The sequence below is a fragment of the Psammomys obesus genome, unplaced genomic scaffold (assembly GCF_907164565.1).
Source record: "Psammomys obesus unplaced genomic scaffold, mPsaObe1.curated_primary_1811, whole genome shotgun sequence".
NCBI lineage: Eukaryota > Metazoa > Chordata > Mammalia > Rodentia > Muridae > Psammomys > Psammomys obesus.
The window spans coordinates 932,855-950,865 of record NW_026594014.1 but is presented as its reverse complement, the minus strand read 5'-3'; the positions used below and the strand labels follow the sequence as shown (position 1 = coordinate 950,865).

Below are 18,011 nucleotides of genomic sequence, written 5' to 3'. Positions count from 1 at the left end.
AGCATACTTGAACACAGCCCCGTGAAACCATGTGAAGCTGGCAATGGAGACACCCGAGGGTGGCCAGCGGGAGGGCAGCTCATACAGGGTGGAAACCCTGGCAAGAAATGTGACTAAGGTGCAGGACGTGCTGGGGCTGGTCAGTGTGGCATGCAGTAGGAAACTGGAGGCCTTTTATGTGTCATGCTAAGATCTCCAGATACTCGGAGGAGGGCAGGCAAATCGGTTGATTTTTTTTGAACCTTGAAAAGTCTGGCATCAGCCTAGAGGAGGAGCAAATGCGGCCATCAGTGTGGTGTGGGATGAGGTCTGGGAGTTCTAACAGCTTTCCTCCTCCGAAAGTTCCTCACTAGGTGGGTTTTCCAGAGAGGGGTCTTTCCAGCACCCCATCCCACTAGGTCAGTGCAGAAACCCTTCTGTGAGGAGCCTGAAACAGACCTCACACTGTTGCTTATAGCTGACCTGTGGGTTTTACATTTAGTACTTTTGAATTTTGGTTTACTTGGGAGGGGTCATTGACCCCACCAAAAGTGAAGCCATGGATAAGGGGTATACGCAAGGCGAGGTGAAACCACCAAGCTAGACCCTGCCACGGGCAGAGAAGCGGTTTTACTGGGGACCACTCGGCCGAGCTACCTCCCTGGAGTGCAGAGCAGCAGCCTGGTGGGAACGCACATGGGTTTTATATGAGCAGGAGGGTGGGTTGCCGAGCTCACCCAGGCTGTCTTTGTTAATCAAGAAGCAGGTGCACTCTGTATAAGCTGACAGTTAGAGACAAGGAAGGAAAGTGACGCTCTCCTGACAGAGGAGTGTGCGTTGCAGGATTTCTGAGGATGCTGAGCTTCTGCTTACCTGGTAAAAATATGCTCTGGATTGGGCCTAGACCACCATCTTAGGCCATTGTCCACAATGATGCCATTTTGGGGTCCTACTATGTGACCTAACGAGGGGGAGCTACTGTCCAGAAATGTCCATTTCCACAGAACTGTCCTTTGTTTAGCTCTCTGATAGTCACCCCAGAAATGGGAGACCACCCACCTCTGCAACGTCCTTGTTTTAAAATATGTCCTACTTACTGTCCTATTGCTGTCCTGAGACACCACGGCCAAGGCAAGCTCTAGAAGAAGGAGTTTATTACATTTTCAGAGGGTTACTCCATGGCCGTCATGGTGGGAAGATGATAGCAGCTGAGAGCTCACATCCTTATTTGCAAGCAGGAGACAGGGAGAGAGATGACTGGGCCCCCACCAGGGACACGCCTCCCCCACAAAGGCCACACCTCCTGATCTTTCCCAAACAGTTCCACCAACTGGGGACCAAGGCCCATGAGCCTCCAGGGGCCATCGCCATTCAGACAGCACAGCATTTGAATGGAGGCGCGCAGAGTGTAGCCTTGGGGCTTTCATCTGCCTCATGACTTCTTCTGTTTGTGTGCTCACCCCTCGACCGTTTGCAGTGCTGAGTCATTTGGCTCTTTCTCCTTTCTCGATTGTTAAAGGCAAAGCTGTGCCAAGCGCAGTGGCCCTCCCCTGTTGTCCCAGCTGCTTGGGCAGGGTGTTCATTTGGGATCAGGGATTTGGAGTTAGTGCAGTCTGCGTCAGTCAGGTGCTCCTATTAGCTGTGGTGTTGCTATGGAAACCTAAGCCGAGAGCCTGTATTTTGGGGGAGCGGGGAGGGAAGAATTCTCCCGTGAGCACTTAATTGTATATAGGTATAGCTGACCTATACTTTGTAGGTTCTTCTTTTTCTTTATCCTTTATCATCCCCCAGTTTCACCTCCTATCACTAAATAGGAGAGAAAGAAGGATAGAAGGGAGAGAGGAATTAGGAAAATCCTGAACCTAATTTATTTCCTTCTGTTTCTTCCTTGACCACAGCTACTAACAAACTGTGACCAACCTCCCTACATGAGCCACAACCACCAAACCCCGCCTCTCGGGGCCCTCGAATTTATGTACCCTCTGAAGAGTTCTCAGAATTCCAAATGCCACAGTTGCAGAACTGACCTGAGGCTGGCAAAACCATGCCTCCGCTGGAGCAGGAAAGCTGCTGCAGGCAGTCTGAGCAGCGCCACACCCCCATACCTGGGGAAAAAATGACCACACATTCTTATGATAGTTCTGTTTTTTAAAGAAACCGAAGCCCCCAAATTGTCACCTCATATAGGTTTCCATGGAAACACAGAGTTGTCCCCCTTGTGAACTGGACGCCCAAGAATAGGTCAGTGGAACTAATCCTCAGGTTTAGCCAAGGCTGAGCTGGAATTCCTGACCGTCCTCTTCCCAGGCTCCAGGAGGTGGCCCTGTGCCGGCAGCCGAGTTTCTGTGGTACCTGGGAGAGAACCCAGGGCATTGTGCATGCTCGGACAGTCCACCACCTAGCATTCCTGTGACGTCTTCACCCTGTTCTTCCCAGGATATGACGAATAAGATGTTTGCATATCTCCAGGGCGGCCCCCTGCCTGGTACCAACGTGTACATCTCTGACAATGGAGGATTCTCCTTCCAGCTCCTGGAGGCTCAAAAACTGGTATGTGGCTGGGGAAGGAGAGTCAGAAGCTGAGTGGAGGTGGCTCTGGAGAGGTCCCGACCTCCTCCGTTGAGCAGGCAGTGAACACTGCGGGTGAGGAGAGACGGGTTCAAATCAGTGCTATAGCCACGGCTGGTGGCCCCGGAAGCAGCCCGAGCCCCGCCCCTGCAGGCCGCCCTGGTGGAACACATTGGCTCAGTGTTCTGGCTACTACTGTTACGTCAGCCGGACAATCTGGAGTCGAGTGAAGCTGCGTTTGAGGAATGCCTCCATCAGGTTGGCCTGTGAGGCGTTTTCTTGATTAATGATTGATGGTGGGTATAGGAGGACCCTCCCACAGTGCCACCACAGGCAGGTGGTCCTGGGTGTGTAGGGAAGTAGGCTGAGCGAGCTGGGGGGAGCAGCCACCAGGCGGCGGTCCCCCGTGGCCCGTGCTCCTGCCCTGAGCTCATCTGGTGAGGGACTGCGCTGTGCAGCAGTGAAATGAGCCCCCTCCTCCCCTGTTTGCTTTTGGTCATAGTGTTCATCAGCCATAGAAACCCTCCCTGACTCATGCAGCCATCAGAACCAAGAGTACCACTTGGGAGGAAGGTGATCAGCAGGAGTGGGAGGGGACATGAGAGGACGAGGGAGGATATGATCAAAGAACGAAACGGACATGAAGGGGAAATGTTACCTGTAATTAATACATGTCAGTAAAAACTGACAGGCGCCGTGAGGTGGTGGTGCACATCTCTGATGACAGTTCAAGGCAGAGGCAGGCGGATCTCTGTGAGTTCGAGGCCACTGTGTTCTACAGAGAGGGTCCAGAACTGCCAGGTCTACACAGAGACCCTGTCGCTAAAAACCAAAACCAAAACCAAAACTGACAAAGGTGGCCATGAAGCATCTGTAGTCATAGCCACTGAGGCCCACCAGGAGGGTTACCTGGCTGCATGAACCCGGGACCAGGCGAGCAAGACTCCAAGTGAGATTTCAAAGACAGACAGAGAGACAGACAGACACACACACACACACACACACACACACACACACTGGTGGCTCTTCCAGAAGACCCAGGTTTTATTCCCGGCACGTGCTGGTAGCTTGCCGCCATCTCCAACTCTCGTCCCAGGCGACGTTGCCCTCTTCTGACCTCCACCAGCATCAGGCATGTGGTGCACAGGCACACGTGCAGGCCAACCCCGAACACAGAATAGGAAAAACCGAAACCGTGTCCATTCAGCGCTCCAAAAGGTGCCTGTGTTGGGCTTTCTCTGGTGGTGCTCTAACAAAATACCCAGGACTGAGCGAGAGATGAGACACAGAGAGTCCAGCTTGGGTATGAAGGCACTTGAGAGGCTGTGACAGGAGGATAGCAAATTCAAGTCCAGCCTGGGCTACAGAGTAAGATCCTGTCTCAACAACAACAAAACACAACACAACAGAAACTCATTTCTCATGATTCTGGAGGCTGGGAAGTCTCACTTCAAGGTACCTGCTGATCCTGCTGTCAAGATGGCCGTCTCTAACTTTAAGAACACTGACTTAAAGATGGCTGCCTTCTAATTCCAAGAGAGTTTCCTTCTAATGCCAAGATGGCGTCTCAAAGATGTGTCATGAAACTGGGCTGTGGTGGCACCCGCCTTTAATCCCAGCGCTTAGGAGGCAGAGGCAGGTGGAACTCTCTGAGTTCGAGGCCAGCCTGGTCTACAGGACCAGGACAGCCAGGGCTACACAGAGAAACCCTGACAAAAGAAAAGAAAAAAGTCTAGCAAAAAGATGCATCATGAAAAGAAGCTAATGGGAAATGAGGGGAGGGCACATGACAGAAAAGTAGAATGAGAAAGACCACCAGCCTTTCTATGAGAGGAAGGTCCTGATGTAGGAATTGCTCCTTGTATGGTGAAGGTTTGGACTCCAGTGTGCTATTTAGACATGGGACTCTTGGGAGGTCATGAGATTATTCTGAGTGCTTTGGTTTCATTATTGGATTTGTGTATTGTGGTTTTATCTTGCGCTTTTGGCTCTTTGAAGGACTCCCCCGATTGTTAGCCAACTGGCCCTTTAAGAATTCTTAGCTGAGCCAGTATGGTGGCGCACTGCCTGTGATCCCAGCATGTGGGGAGGCAGAGGCAGGGGAATCTCTGAGTTGGAGGCCAGCCTGGTCTACGAAGTGAATCTAGGACAGCCAGGGCTCTGTTACACAGAGAAACCCTATCTAGAAAAACAAAAGCAAAAATAAATAAATAAATAAATAAATAAATAAATAAATAAATAAATAAATAAATAAATAAATTCTTAGCTGTCAGAGCTGCCTGACCCTATGACCTTCAGTGTTGTTTGCCTCTTGGATTTCTGAGAACAGGCTAGGATATAAAAAAAGCCAGGTGAGGCTGCGGGCGTGGGGCTAGCAGAGTGAGAGGAGAAGGCAGGTGTGCAGAAGATATTGTTGGGGGACAGCGGAGCCAGGAGGAGCTGAGCTGAGCAGGGAGGCTGGGACGGCTGTTAGTGTTTGGAGCTGCCAGAGCTGGGAACTGGGAGAAGGGGCTGTTAGGGAGCTGAGGTTGGGAGAAATGTTTGAAGGGCTGGACTGGAAACTGGGAGGAATGGTTGGGAAAGAAATTGGGTTCGGGTTTCTCTCTCTCACTCCCTCCTCTCCTCTCCTCCTTCCTCTCCTACCTAATGTTTGGGGTGAAACTAGGGGGATAAAGGTTAAAGAAGAACCCACAGAGCAGCAAATACCAGCTCCAGATTTGGGCTCCCAATTTGATGGTACTCCTGGCAGGCAGAGGAGGCTGGGAGATGGGGAGAAAGAGGCTGACCTGAAAGGGGGTGAGCTCAAAAGATGTAGCTCACAGCCCAACCCTTTAGTGCCGCTCTCCCTCTCTGCCTTCCTGTCTCAGGGTTGCTCTTACGGTTAAAAACACTGTGACAGAAAAGCAGCATCAGCAGGAAGGAGCTCGTGTCCTCCTGAAGTTCTCGGGTCTGAGGGAGGGAGTCCTGAGCCGGGAGCTCATGTTGCTCAGTAGCTTGCTCCCTGTGGCTTGCTCAACCTGTGTGGCTCTCTCTGCTGGGACGGGGCGGGGGGGGGGGGGTGAATGTCATTTGCTAGGGGTTTAAGGTACTGAGATGCCTCATTAGCAGGGGAGGCATTCCAGAAATCCCAGGAGCTTGCTGGGCAGGTTCTGCCAGGAGAAAGGGAGTCTGGACCTGTAATTTCCCAAAGGTCTACATGACATTCCTCAAATAGAGGATGTGGGATTTGGGTTCCCCAGACACTGGGCTCAGTGTAAAATAGCAAACATGACTTTGGCAGAAGGGTTTCCCAACAAGCCTGCTGTCCTATAGCACACAAGGCCATCTGGCTAGGAGTGCCATTGCCCACAGTGGCCTGGGCCCTCCCACATCAGTCATTAATGAAGAAAATAAGCCATTTGTTGTGGCTCACACCAGTAGGCTATGCTGAAGAGGACGAGGCATAGTCCTAGCTGGGGGGCAAGCCTGGGGTATGCATTTGGTCTACTGTGGTGGGGCACACCTTTAATCACCAGAAGAGGGCACCAAATCTCATTATAGATGGTTGTGAGCCACCATGTAGCTGGTGGGATTGAACTCGGGACCTTTGGGAGAACAGCCAGTGCTCTTAACCTCTGAGCCATCTCTCCAGCCCCCGGTAAAGGACTTTACAGAAATCTCTTAATGTGGTTTACAAGGAGGAAGTCACTTTAACTGACCCCAAGTGACTCTTTACCAAGTGAGCATTCTTAAGCACTATGCCTCAGAGCAAGCAGAAGCTTGCCCTAGGTGGCCACCATTTTGTTTTTGGACTCTAAGGCATAGCAGTGTTGGTTGCTACATTGTTCTCTAAAAGGCAGGCTGAATAGACAGGCCAAGCACACAGTAGCATAGCAGTCTTAAGTCTTTTTGTTGTTCTTGACATTTTGAGACAGGATCTCTCTACATAGCCCGAGCTGTCCTGCAACTGTGTAGCCTAGGCTGGCCTTGAACTCACAAAGATCTACCTGCCTCTGCCGCAGAAGTGCTTGATTAAAAGCATGCACCCCCACACCAGTCCAGCAGCCTTAAGTCTTTTTGTTTGTTTGTTTTATGAGACAGGGTTTCTCTGTGTAGCTCTGGCTCTCCTGGACTTGCTTTGTAGATCAGGCTTTCCCTGAGTGCGGAGACAACACTCAACAGGCAAGTGCCATGGTTACCAGCTAAGACTATAAACTCTTGACCCTCCTGTTCCACTGCCCAAGTGTTGGGATGACAGAGCAGCCCCAGCACACACTTGGCTTATGGGATGCTGGCCATGGAACCCAGGGTTTTGTGCTCTACCAACTGAGCTCCAGCCTCAACCACTGGATACTTTCTATCCAGTCAAAACCCGGGAAGGGAGACTGGAGAGATGGCTCAAAGGTTAGAGCAGTGGCTTTTCTTTCAGAGGACCAGAGTTCAGCTCCTGCCACTGCCATCAGACAGCTCACAACCACCTGTAGCCAGATCCACCCCCAGGGATCTGGTGCCCTCTTCTGACCCCTGGTGGCAGCTGCACCCGCTAACGCAGACATACACACATTAGTAAGAATGAAGGGGAGTCTTTTTTAAGACCTCTGCATCAGAGCTGGGCAGTGGTGGCGCATGCCTTTAATCCCAGCGCTTAGGGGCAGAGGCAGGCGGATCTGTGAGTTTGATGCCAGCCTGGTCTACAGAGGGAGTTCCACATCAGCCAGGGCTACCCAGAGAGACCCTGTCTCAACAAAACAAAACAAACAAACCGAACAAAGACTTGGCTGCTCTTCCAGAGGTGCTGGATTTAATTTCCAGCAATCACTCGGTGGCTCTCAACCATCTATAACAGGATCTGGTGCCCTTTTCTGGCGTGCAGGTGGACATACAGACGGGGCATTATAAGCATAAAATGCATAAACACATCTTTAAGGAAGCTAGCTTATCTTATGAAAATGTGGGGCTAAAGAAGCAGGGAAATCTGGAAGACAGAGCTGGGTTGTCATTGTGATTAGTCACGGGTGTCGCCCCTTGTCCTCGACCCCCGTCTGCCCTGGCTGCTGTATTCTGGAGGCAGGAGATTTGCCTTCCTGAGCTTGGAAAGTGTAGATTCTATTCAGGGCTTAACTACAAAGCACGGTGTTGTCTCCGCTGGTAAATGTTACTGTGGTCGACTCTCACCCGCCATCATCCTGTTTTTCCCCACAGGCAGCATTTGACGGGACCCTAGGAGGCATCTTCTACTTTCATTCCATGTCTCAGGTGGGGATACTCGTGATCAAACAAGGCTCGGTGAGCACTGCACGGGGTGTGAAGAGCGACCTCAGAGACCCGGGGCCTTGCTGGGGGCTGGAGGGGGCCGGCGGTGGCACTCGGCTCTTTCAGTGGTTTAGTTGATTACTCTTAGTTACTTTGCGATACGGTCTCATATAGATTGCTCTCAGATTTTGCATCCTGCCGCCTCTACTTCCCAAACGATGGCATGGCGAGGCGTGCTAGACCTGGAGGCTGCTCCCTGTATCTCACCTGCGCTCTTTTCCATTCATCTTCCCAGCAGGTACCACCTACCCAGCAAGCCATTTGGCTAGCCAGCCAGGCAGCCATCCATCCAGCTACACACCCGTTCATCTACCTAGCCACCCATCAACTGAGTCATCCACCCGCCCACTCATCCACCCATCCACCTGTCCATCCATCCCTCCATCCATCCACTGTCTACCCTTCATCCATACATCAGCCCACCCATTAACACGTCCACCCATTCACTTACCCATTCACCTGCCCTACGAAACATCCATCCATGTACCCGATCCGTCTACCGATCTATCTCACTATCCACCTACCCATTTACTCACCCATACATCCATCCACCCACCCATCCACCTGTCCATCCATCCATCCGCTCACTCCTCCACCTGTCCATCCATCCATCCATTCACCCCTCCACCTGTCCATCCATCCATCCGCTCACCCCCCACCTGTCCACCCATCCATCCATCCGCCCACCCCTCCACCTGTCCATCCATCCATCCGCTCACCCCTCCACCTGTCCACCCATCCATCTGCTCACCCCTCCACCCACCCGTCCCTCACTGAAAGCTCTGTGCAGAGCTTCACTGATGATCCAAACCCAAGGCAAAGCAGAAAGTGAAGGTGATGATCTGCCCCAACTGGCACTTTTGCTTTCCTCACACCCTGGCCTGTGTATCTGTAGAACTGACAGTCTTTCTTTAGGGCGCCTTCCCCACAGGCTGGTCATGGCAGGCAACACTCTCGATCCCTTACCAGGGCAGCTCCAGGAGGAAAGCTGAGCGATGGTGAGAGTGGATGTAATTGAGGGAGTGCTTTGGGCTTGCTGGCCAAGGCTCAGCTTTGACCGGCATCTCATCTCTGCAGTCAGCTCAGCATGATGACGGTGACCAGGACTACAGGGTCCCATACATCGTCCCTGCAGGCCTGTGTGCAAGGCCTGGAGGAGGAGGGTGCCTGTGCCAGGACAGGGACGCACAGTCTTCTCATGCTTTCTGATTGCCGCCATCCCGAGCACCGGGCTTCTGCAGCCCGGATGCCATCTCTCTAGAGAGCAAGCTTGCAGGGAGCCAGTGCAGGCTTACTGGGCACAGAGGTCCTCGCTCCTCCCCATGGTGTCTTCTCAAGAAGGGATGGGGTACCACATTGAGAATCACAGGTCAGCATCGTAAGGGCGTTCGCGCTATACTTTGTGAATTATTGTTAGGCCACTTCCTGCTGATTTAGGGTGTCGGGCCACTTGGTGCAAACAACTGACCAAAAACCCAAGCAACAACCCACCACACCTCTGGGATGCTAGCATTTATGAACCTTCTGAATTCCTCAGAATTCCAAATGTCACACTCTCGCAGAAACTTATCTGCAGCTGGCAAAACCACACCTCAGCTAGAACAGGGGGTAAATCTGTGGGGCCAACTCCCCACAGCTGGGATTAAAACAAAAACATATTCTTATGATATTTTCTTTGTTTTTCAAAGAAACCGAGCCCCCAAGATTCCCACTATGTTTCCCACCTTCTCTTTGAAGCCACTAACTGTGCGAGGTGCCGTGGGAAATTATAAACAGACAATTTCAATGAACTGTGTGCTTTTGGGGTCAGTAGCCAAGGTTTTCAGAGACCTCTCATGCTCAGTTCTAATCTTTGTAAGTTTTGATGAAGCCAGGTGCAGTGCTGCATGCCTGCAATCCCAGCACTCAGGGAAGCAGAGGCAGCCAGATCTCTGTGAGTTTAAAGCCAGCCTGGTCTGCAAAGCAAGTCCAGGACAGCCAAGGCTACGCAGAGAAACCCTGTATTGAAAAAACAAAAACCAAAATAATAATAATGATAATGTTTTGATGGTATCTACAACTTTTCCTTTTCTATGGGAATATAAACAAATATGCATCCCCAATGTAAAACTTTTGCAGGCTTCCATTTTGATGTTAACACATCCTTATAGAATATAGGTTGATTTAATTCCACAGTTTTTTCTATAACCTGGTGACTCTCAGCTGCTTTTATCTGAAACAGCTTGTACTTTTTGCTGCAGGGACTCAAGTTAGGCACCCAAGGATGTTTCCCAATGGCAAGAAATTGCTCTAGATAGCTCTCTTGGACCTACATTCGTCCAATGGCAGCCCATGCCACATCACCCCTGGACACCCCTGGAAGCCTGGGCCTTCTTTCTGGTTTATATTTAGAAAACCCATTGCCCTTAGAGATGCCTTATTTACCGTTTTGTTGCAAATGTCCAACTTTTCCACAATTAAAGCACCAAACCTTTTGAGATCTGAGACCTTTAGTGGCGTGTCACAATCTCTTTTCAAATTGGCCATACTTCCCACAATTGAAGCAATGGACATTTTGATATGGGAGACCTCAACAGCTTATAGCCTATAAGCAATAGCTTATAGCTCACTAGCTATAGCTTGACCTATTATATTAGCACGGTACACATTAGAATCAATATCCCTTATCCAGTTTTCCACAGGTGCTGCTCCCTGCTTTAATGGTCTAATAAACTTTTTAACATTCAGTATTTGCATTTTCATACACCCAGGTCTCTACCAGCCTGCCCTACATCAGGTTCGGATATGATTGTTCACAGCTGAGACTAATCTTTGTTAAAAAAAAAAAAAATCATCAGCGAAAGCTTCTCCAGAGCCTTGTGTAATCTTTGTTAACAAGGTGGACCTTTCCCTGGATTCCACAACTTTGCCCCATGCTCTTAAAGCTGCTAAGAGACATTGTTCTATAGTAGCATCATCAAACTGGATCTGTTCTTGTAGATCAAAGTACCTCCCTTCACCCAGCAGCTGGCCTTTTACTATCCATTCTCCTCACTCTATGTTTGCTGTGCAATATTCGTAGCATCTTCTCCCCACCATGTTAACCACTGCAACTGTGGATTGGCCTCCAGTACAGCCGTCACCAACCCTTTCCAGTCTTGGGGAATAATTCTATTTTGAGTACCCCCTTATTTAGAATTTATTTTACATAAGGTGAGTGCATCCCATATGAAATCATGTCCTCTTTAAAATGATCTATCATTTCCACAGGACACTGTCCTATCATGTCACAGCCTTGCTCCACACCATTAGCAGGCATATGCTGTATGACTATTGGGAAAGTTGATGGGGATTTCATAGCCCTGGGCTGCCCCTCCTCCCACTCTGGTGGCATGGTTTGTTTGAGATTGACCCTTTCTCTGAAAATGGGCTGTTTCATCAGACTGTTTTCCGGCCTTTTCAGCTCTTCTCTCACCTCTGGCAAGGTTTCCTTCCCTCTTTCCTCCTGTGAGAAAGGCCCGCTCTCTTGTCCAGTCACTGGGACTGAGCCTTCTTGTTCTCCCTTTTCCAGTGCCCCTCACTTCCCTTGTGCTTCCACCCCCACCTGCAATTTTTCCATTTGCCCTGCCAACTCTGCGACACCTTCAGAAAAAAGAAAGTAGAGTGTAGAGTGACCCCTTTCGTTTTCCCATCTCAGCCATTTTTTTTTTTTTGTTTATTTCTCAGGTCCCTCCATTTTCACCCACAAATTTTTCCAACTGCTCAGCCACTCTTCCACCCTTTTTCTGAGACAGAATATAGGAAGGAAAAACAGAAAATCCCCCTTGTGGGGGGCAGATATCCCAGAAGTAACAGCCCCAGGAAACTTTTTTGCTAGTGTCTTGAAACAAAATATCCATTCTGGCATTTGAAATCACATTTCCCATTCTGCTTATCCCCAAGTTGGGCGCCATTTGTAACTGACATTTGCTATTTTGTGGGTTCTTCCTTCTTCTACCCTTCTCCACGCTTTTTCCACCCTTTCAGCTTCCTAACACTAGATAAAAGAGAAAAAAGGTTAGAGAGGAAAGGAAAGAGATCCCCGAATAAAGTCAAGGATTGGGACAAGGGCAACATCATTTAGACTACTTCCTGCTACTTCCCAGCGTTGAGCTCCTTGGAGCATTTTTGATCTTCACCATCAGGATATCTAATTTCTTCTCCTCTTCCTCATTTCTTCTTTTAACAAACTGCAACCACCAGAAACCAGCAACAACAGCAACATTCCCATCTCTCAGAGCTCCAGCATTTGTGTACCCCCTGAAAAGTTCCCAGAATGCCAAACATCACCCACTCGCAGAAACTATCTGAATCTGGCAAGACCACACCTCTACCAGAGCACGAGGCCAATCATAGTCAGCTGCTTCAAAGCAGCCCCATGTCTCACCCCTGGGACTAAAACAAAAACATTCTTAACAATATTTCTGTGTTTTGTTTTGTTTTGTTTTTTGTTGTTGTTGTTTATTTTATTTTGTTTTGTTTCTTCTGAGACAGGGTTTCTCTATGTGGCTCTGGCTGTCCTGGACTTGTTTTGTAGACCAGGCTGGCTTCAAACTCACAGAGGTCTGCCTGCCTCTGCCTCCTCAAGTGCTGGCATTAAAAGCGTGTGCCACCATGCCCAGCTATTTCTATGTTTTTAAAAGAAACAGAAACTCCAAAATTCTCACTACACAGTAGTGTTTTTAAACTGTATCTTTGGGCTCAGTCAGCAAAATGCTTGACATGCAAGTGTGAGGACCTGAGTTCCACCCGCCAGAACCCAGATAAAAATGTGTGGCAGAGTGGAAATGCCAGAGCTTTGGGTGTGGAGGCAGGAGGATACCCAGGGCCCTCTGGGCCATCATTCTGGTCTAGTTGATGACTTCCATGCCAGTGAGAGACTCTGCCTAAAAAAGAAAACAGCAGAGAACCAGACACGCTGGTGCATGCTTTTAACTCCAGTGCTCCGGAGGCAGAGACAGACAGATCTGTGAGTTCAAGGCCAGCTGGATCTACATCGTAAGGCCCTGTCTCAAAAAACAAAACAAAACAGCCAAAGCAAAGAAGCAGACGGCAGTGGCAGCGGCTGGGGCGCTAGCCCAGCAGCTCTTCTGGCCTACAGAGAGCTGGGGTTCCCTTTCCAGCATCCGCACCCAGCGATTCCCAACCATCTGTAGCTCCAGCTCAGTGGGATCCAGGGCCGTTTCCTAGTCTCCTTAGACGTGCACACATGACAGCTATTCACGCCTAAAGGTGTACGTGTAAATTATAACATCCCTGCAGTGTGACCTCATCCAGCGCCTCTTCATCTAAGCGTCCTCCTTCTGGTCTCCTGGTCCCCGTAGGGGGTAGGGGCACTCCTGTGAAACAAGGCGGAAGCTTCCAGGGGCAGGGGTTTCTGTGCTCACTCACCAAACCTCTGCATTCCAGGGAGGCATGGCGCTAACGAGTTTGTGTATTTTGTGTTGGGGGGTGTTTTTCCAGAGTGTGTGTCTGCACTGAATGTCATCAGTGCCCGGTGCAGTGGAGGCCAGAAAAGACGTCAGAGCCCCTGGATCTGGAATTACACCAGGTCCAACTGAGAATCGAAAGGGGGTCCTCTACGAAAGCAGCTAGTACTCTTAACAGATGAGCTGTCATTCCAGCCCCTTCTTACCTAGTTTTCCGAAGCACGGACTCACTCTGTAGAGCAGGCTGGCCGGACCGTGCAGGGACCCTGCTGTCCCTGAGTCCTGGGATGGAACGTATGGGGCACCACCAGCCTGCCCTCCAGCTCATGCAGCATTTCTGCAGGCAGGGGGGTCGCAGGAGGTGCAGCTGGCCTGCTCTGCATGGCCCTCGTGACCCATGCTGGCCTGCATGGCACTGTGCTCTTGAAAGAGGGGCATAATCACAGTGAACCAATCTGCTCCCTGTGAGAGGCCATGTCAGCCTTTGTCCAGGACGGGAGCGTGTGCACAGTGAACCGCACCCAGAATGTACCGTGTGGCCGATGTGTTCCCAAAACAGGCCTACCTCCCGGTGGCCTAGTCTCTTTCCTGGGTGCCTCAGGCATCTGTGCTGCCCCTGCACGCCAGCTAACTCCAAATGTCTCCTGACAGTGCTATCACTGACCCCAAGAAACTCTGTTCTCCCCCAAGCCACTCTGGTAACCTGCCCCACTTCTGCCCCAGGTTGCTGAAAAAGTTTTATTTGCCTGGCTCTGTTGTTGTCGGGGAGGCTTACTGCCTCTGTCCTTTAACCTAGGCCTAGTCCTGGAAGCTTCTAGTCTCCATTTGATCTAATCTAGGCCTAGCATGTTTCCCACCTCTGAGACTTACTGCTGAGTAAGCTCAGCCTTTCCTGTTCTTTCTGAGCTTATAGCTGGCTGATTCGACTCAGCTGTTGTGGCTCAAACTCCTCTTAATAAGAGCTGACTTATTCAACCTGTCTTTTCTCTCAGCCTCTGAATTACTCTGCTCGGCCTTAAACTAACTCCGGTCATCTGGCCCCCTCTCATTCTCTGGCTCATTTGGTCTTCACCTGAATTCTCTCTGCAACCTGTCTCTCTAGTACTGTCCTGGCAAACCTGCCTCCTCTCTCTCTGCATTGCCCCTTAAGCACCTTCCCTTTCCTCTCTCTTCTCCTGAGAGTTGGGCATAGCTTATTCTGTCAATTCTTTCTCTGATCCGTCACTGTTTCTGCCATCCAATTAGACATCACTTTCAAACATGGCTGTTTCCTTCTACAAACTATACCTTCATTGTTTGGGATTAAAGGCGCATACTGTCACACCTAAACCTAAGCTTTTCTTTACCCCAAACTTGCTCTATACCAGGCTGGCCTTGAACTCAGATCTGCTTGCCTCTGTCTCCTGGATTAAAGGTGTGTTAATATCCCAGCTGGATCGCACAGACCTAGAAGGTCTTTGCATGTGATCTCTTGCCAGAACAGCCATGTTCTGAATTAACATTCCTCTACAAGATGCTGCTTATATTGAAAGCACAAGCTATGGGCCCAGCAGGAGGTTGGTTCCTGTACAGTTTCCTTCTATCGCTGTGGTAAACACTTTAACCAAAAGCTACTTTGGGGACGAAAGGCTTTATCTGCCTCATGCTCCCAGGTCACAGGAGTGCAGTTTGCTGGCCCATTCTCCCTCAGCTCTTCTATGCCTGGGACCCCTGCACGGGGAGTGTGCTGCCTGAATGGCTGGACCTTCCCACCTCAGTTAACCTAATCAACTCTCACCCCGTATACACACCCAGATCCGCCAGGGCCGCCTGGAGGCTTGTCTCCCAGGTGACTGGAGATTCAGTCACAACGAACGCTGACCATGAGCGGTCCGCATTGAGCCCCAGCCTTGAAAAGGTCCTGACTTCAGTTCCCAGCATCTGGACTGGGTGACTCACAACCTCCCACAATCCAGATTCAGGGCTTCTGGAGCATCTGGCTTCTGTGGGCACCTGTACTCACACACACACACACACACACACACAGATCAGCAATCCTTCAAAAGTCCTTAAAAAACAAACAAACAAACAAAAAACAAAACTACTCTCCATTGCTTCCCCCTTGGTCAGACACAGGAGGGTCGCCCTGCAGGACATGCACTGTGGAGTGCCCTGGGAGGACCTGGGGCTGGGCAGAGTCCTTGGCCTCTCCCACCCTGTCCCTGGAGCTCCCCCAGTCCTGGTGGCCACCTCCCTGCCTTGAGGGGCACCTACTTCCACAGTGCGTCAGGATGCTGGGAATGCTGGCAGCACTGGACAGGACTGTCGCAGTGGATGCAGGCCACAGTGACTCGGCCACCTCTCTCATCTCATCTCAGGCGAAGTTTTTCTACACGGAGTACCCCCTGAACCAGAGTGCGGGGATATCCTTTGAGTACAACCAGTTCCTTGACGTCATCATCAAACCATGTCAGAGGGGGTTTCTGATCCTCTGGAGCCAGACAAGCCTGTTGGTGTCGCCCAATGCAGGTGAGCCACGTCCTGTCGGCCTCCTCCAGCGGGGTCAGTGTGGGCTGAGGGACCTCGGGCCTCTGTACATGTTCATGTCCACGGAGTCTGCCAGAGGGAGTCGATAGCTCAATTGTTTTATTTTTCCACATTTATGTGATACATGTATATCTCTATTTGTAAAATTTCACTTAACCCCTGGGACTTGCTGGTTGGTCAGCAAGACCCAGGGACTCTCCTGGTTGTGCCTTCTTATTGGTAGGATTACAAGCTGAGCTAGACCTTTATAGAGGCGCTGAAGGTCTGAAGTCAGGGAAGTACTGGTGGGTTCTAAATGGAGGCTCCACCCTGACCACGCCCCCAGCCCCTCACTGGGGCATCCTAGGCGGGGCTCCACCCCTGACCACACTGAAATTCTCTTCTTGGTCTTTTGAATAGCAAACCAATAGCAGGATGTAAGAACCCAATGAATCCAGAGGAGAGGCCATGGGGGACGGGAGAGGGGGGTTAGTGCGGGGAGGCCTTGGCCCTGCAGTGTGGATGAATTTCTGTGAGATGCTGTCTTTATGGGTCATCACAGTCTACCTGTCCCTCCCTAGGCCAGATCGTGGACACCGTGCGCCTGAAGAAAGGGAAGACCACCGTGACTACAGATATCATCAAAGCCAACATCACCATCCACAGCGTTGCCTGGAGTACGTTGCCAGCCTGTCTCAGCTCGCTCTCTTTTATCCCGCCTCTCGGCCCCCTTTCAGCCGTCCTGCCTGCCCCCTCCCTCCCTGCCTGTGATTGGCTGAGGCTCGGATTTGGCTATTGAGGCTCATCAACCTGTGTAATTGGTTGAAGCGGTGACTAACGTGTCACAGGCGAGGCATTCGGTGACTGGCTGAGCTGCGGCTGTGTCTGGTTTACTTGGATGGGTGTGGTTGGGTGTGATTGGTTAGGATTTGGCGCTGTGATTGCCCAAGCTGAGTGTGCGACCGGCTGGGGCGCCACAGCTCCTCAGCTAAGCTGTCGTTGCCATGTGACCTCCTGGGCTTTCTCTCTGATCCCGGTGGGTGTCACCAGTGAGTGACGTCTGATCTTTGCCTTTTGTTTGTTTCTTCTGTCTCTGCTTGCTTCTTTCAGGTGTGTGGGTGTGAGGATGTTCCCGTGTGTGCCTGGGTGAGCGTGTGGAGGTCAAAGGACAGCTTACACAAGTTGGGTCCCAGGAATGGAACTTGGGTCTTTGGCTTGGCAGCAAGCACTTCCACCTGCTGAGCCCGCCCACTGGCCCCTGCACCTGACACCGCCCCTCTTTTTGCCCTCTCTTTCCCAGATAATTACGAGATGGCTTTGCTGACCCGGGAAGACCTCATGTTTTACGGGAGTCAGAATTACCTGGGAACAGAATTGATCCAAGTGTGTCCGAGGGCTTGGCCGACAGCTGTGATGTTCACCTTCCCTCTAAGCCTGGGAATCATGCTAGTGGAATGTCCTTTTGTTTCGAGGCAAGGCCTAAACTCCATAGGTAGCCAGGACGCCCATGAAGTCCTGATCCTCCGATGGCAGGCACCCCTGTGCCCAGTTTTGGGGTACTGCAGGTGAATGCAGGGCTTTATGGGTGCTAGGCAACCACTCTGGCCAGGAAGACCCACCCTACACAGGTATCCTGACAGAATCAGGACCCAGGTTCAAACCCCCAGCACCCCAAAGCAGAACAAAGCACTCTACATCTGAAGTGGGCGTTGCCACTCCTGAGAGAGTACGTTCGGTGTGGCCAAGCTGCACCACACACACACACAGCAGGCAGGCACGACTGGCAGGCTCGGAGACCACAACTCCCTCGACCACCAAGCCTGCCCATCTGACTTTGACCCTTGGGGTCTACATGGTGGACTGTTGCAGTAAATAACAAAATCAAATGGGTGTTGGGCTATGAAATGATAATTATTGGCCCTAAGATTACCGTGGTGGTATTATTTAACCCGCTATCACAATAACAAGACTCAGGCACCTGTTGGATTTATAATTGCCTTATTCACCTTGGGCCAGATATTTCACTTACCCTGTCTCAGTATCCTCACCATCCGTCTCCCCGCCCCCATCTTATCTTCCATCCATAATCTCATAAGTACTTGCTTTTATTCATCTGGGCCGTTTCACACCATTATTGGATCCTTCCTCCCTGCCTCATGTGTGTTTTTCTTCACCCACCATGGGTTACACGGTGACCTCTTCCTTCTTCTCTTCCCATGA

General features: G+C 50.8%; 1 protein-coding gene across 3 annotated transcripts in view; it reads left to right on the top strand.

The window, feature by feature from the left end:
• Positions 1–2,390: 2,390 nt before the first annotated feature.
• Positions 2,391–18,011, top strand: part of Catsperd (cation channel sperm associated auxiliary subunit delta) — a 28,640-nt gene continuing 13,019 nt past the window's right edge. For 2 of the 3 annotated variants that reach the window (XM_055617765.1, XM_055617763.1), the window contains exons 1-5: positions 2,391–2,529; positions 7,729–7,812; positions 15,644–15,794; positions 16,373–16,468; positions 17,092–17,174. In XM_055617765.1, coding sequence (XP_055473740.1) covers positions 2,419–2,529; positions 7,729–7,812; positions 15,644–15,794; positions 16,373–16,468; positions 17,092–17,174 — 525 coding nt within the window. In that variant the 5' untranslated portion in view covers positions 2,391–2,418. The remainder of the gene's footprint in view (positions 2,530–7,728; positions 7,813–15,643; positions 15,795–16,372; positions 16,469–17,091; positions 17,175–18,011) is intronic. The other variant, XM_055617764.1, reaches the window with a different exon arrangement.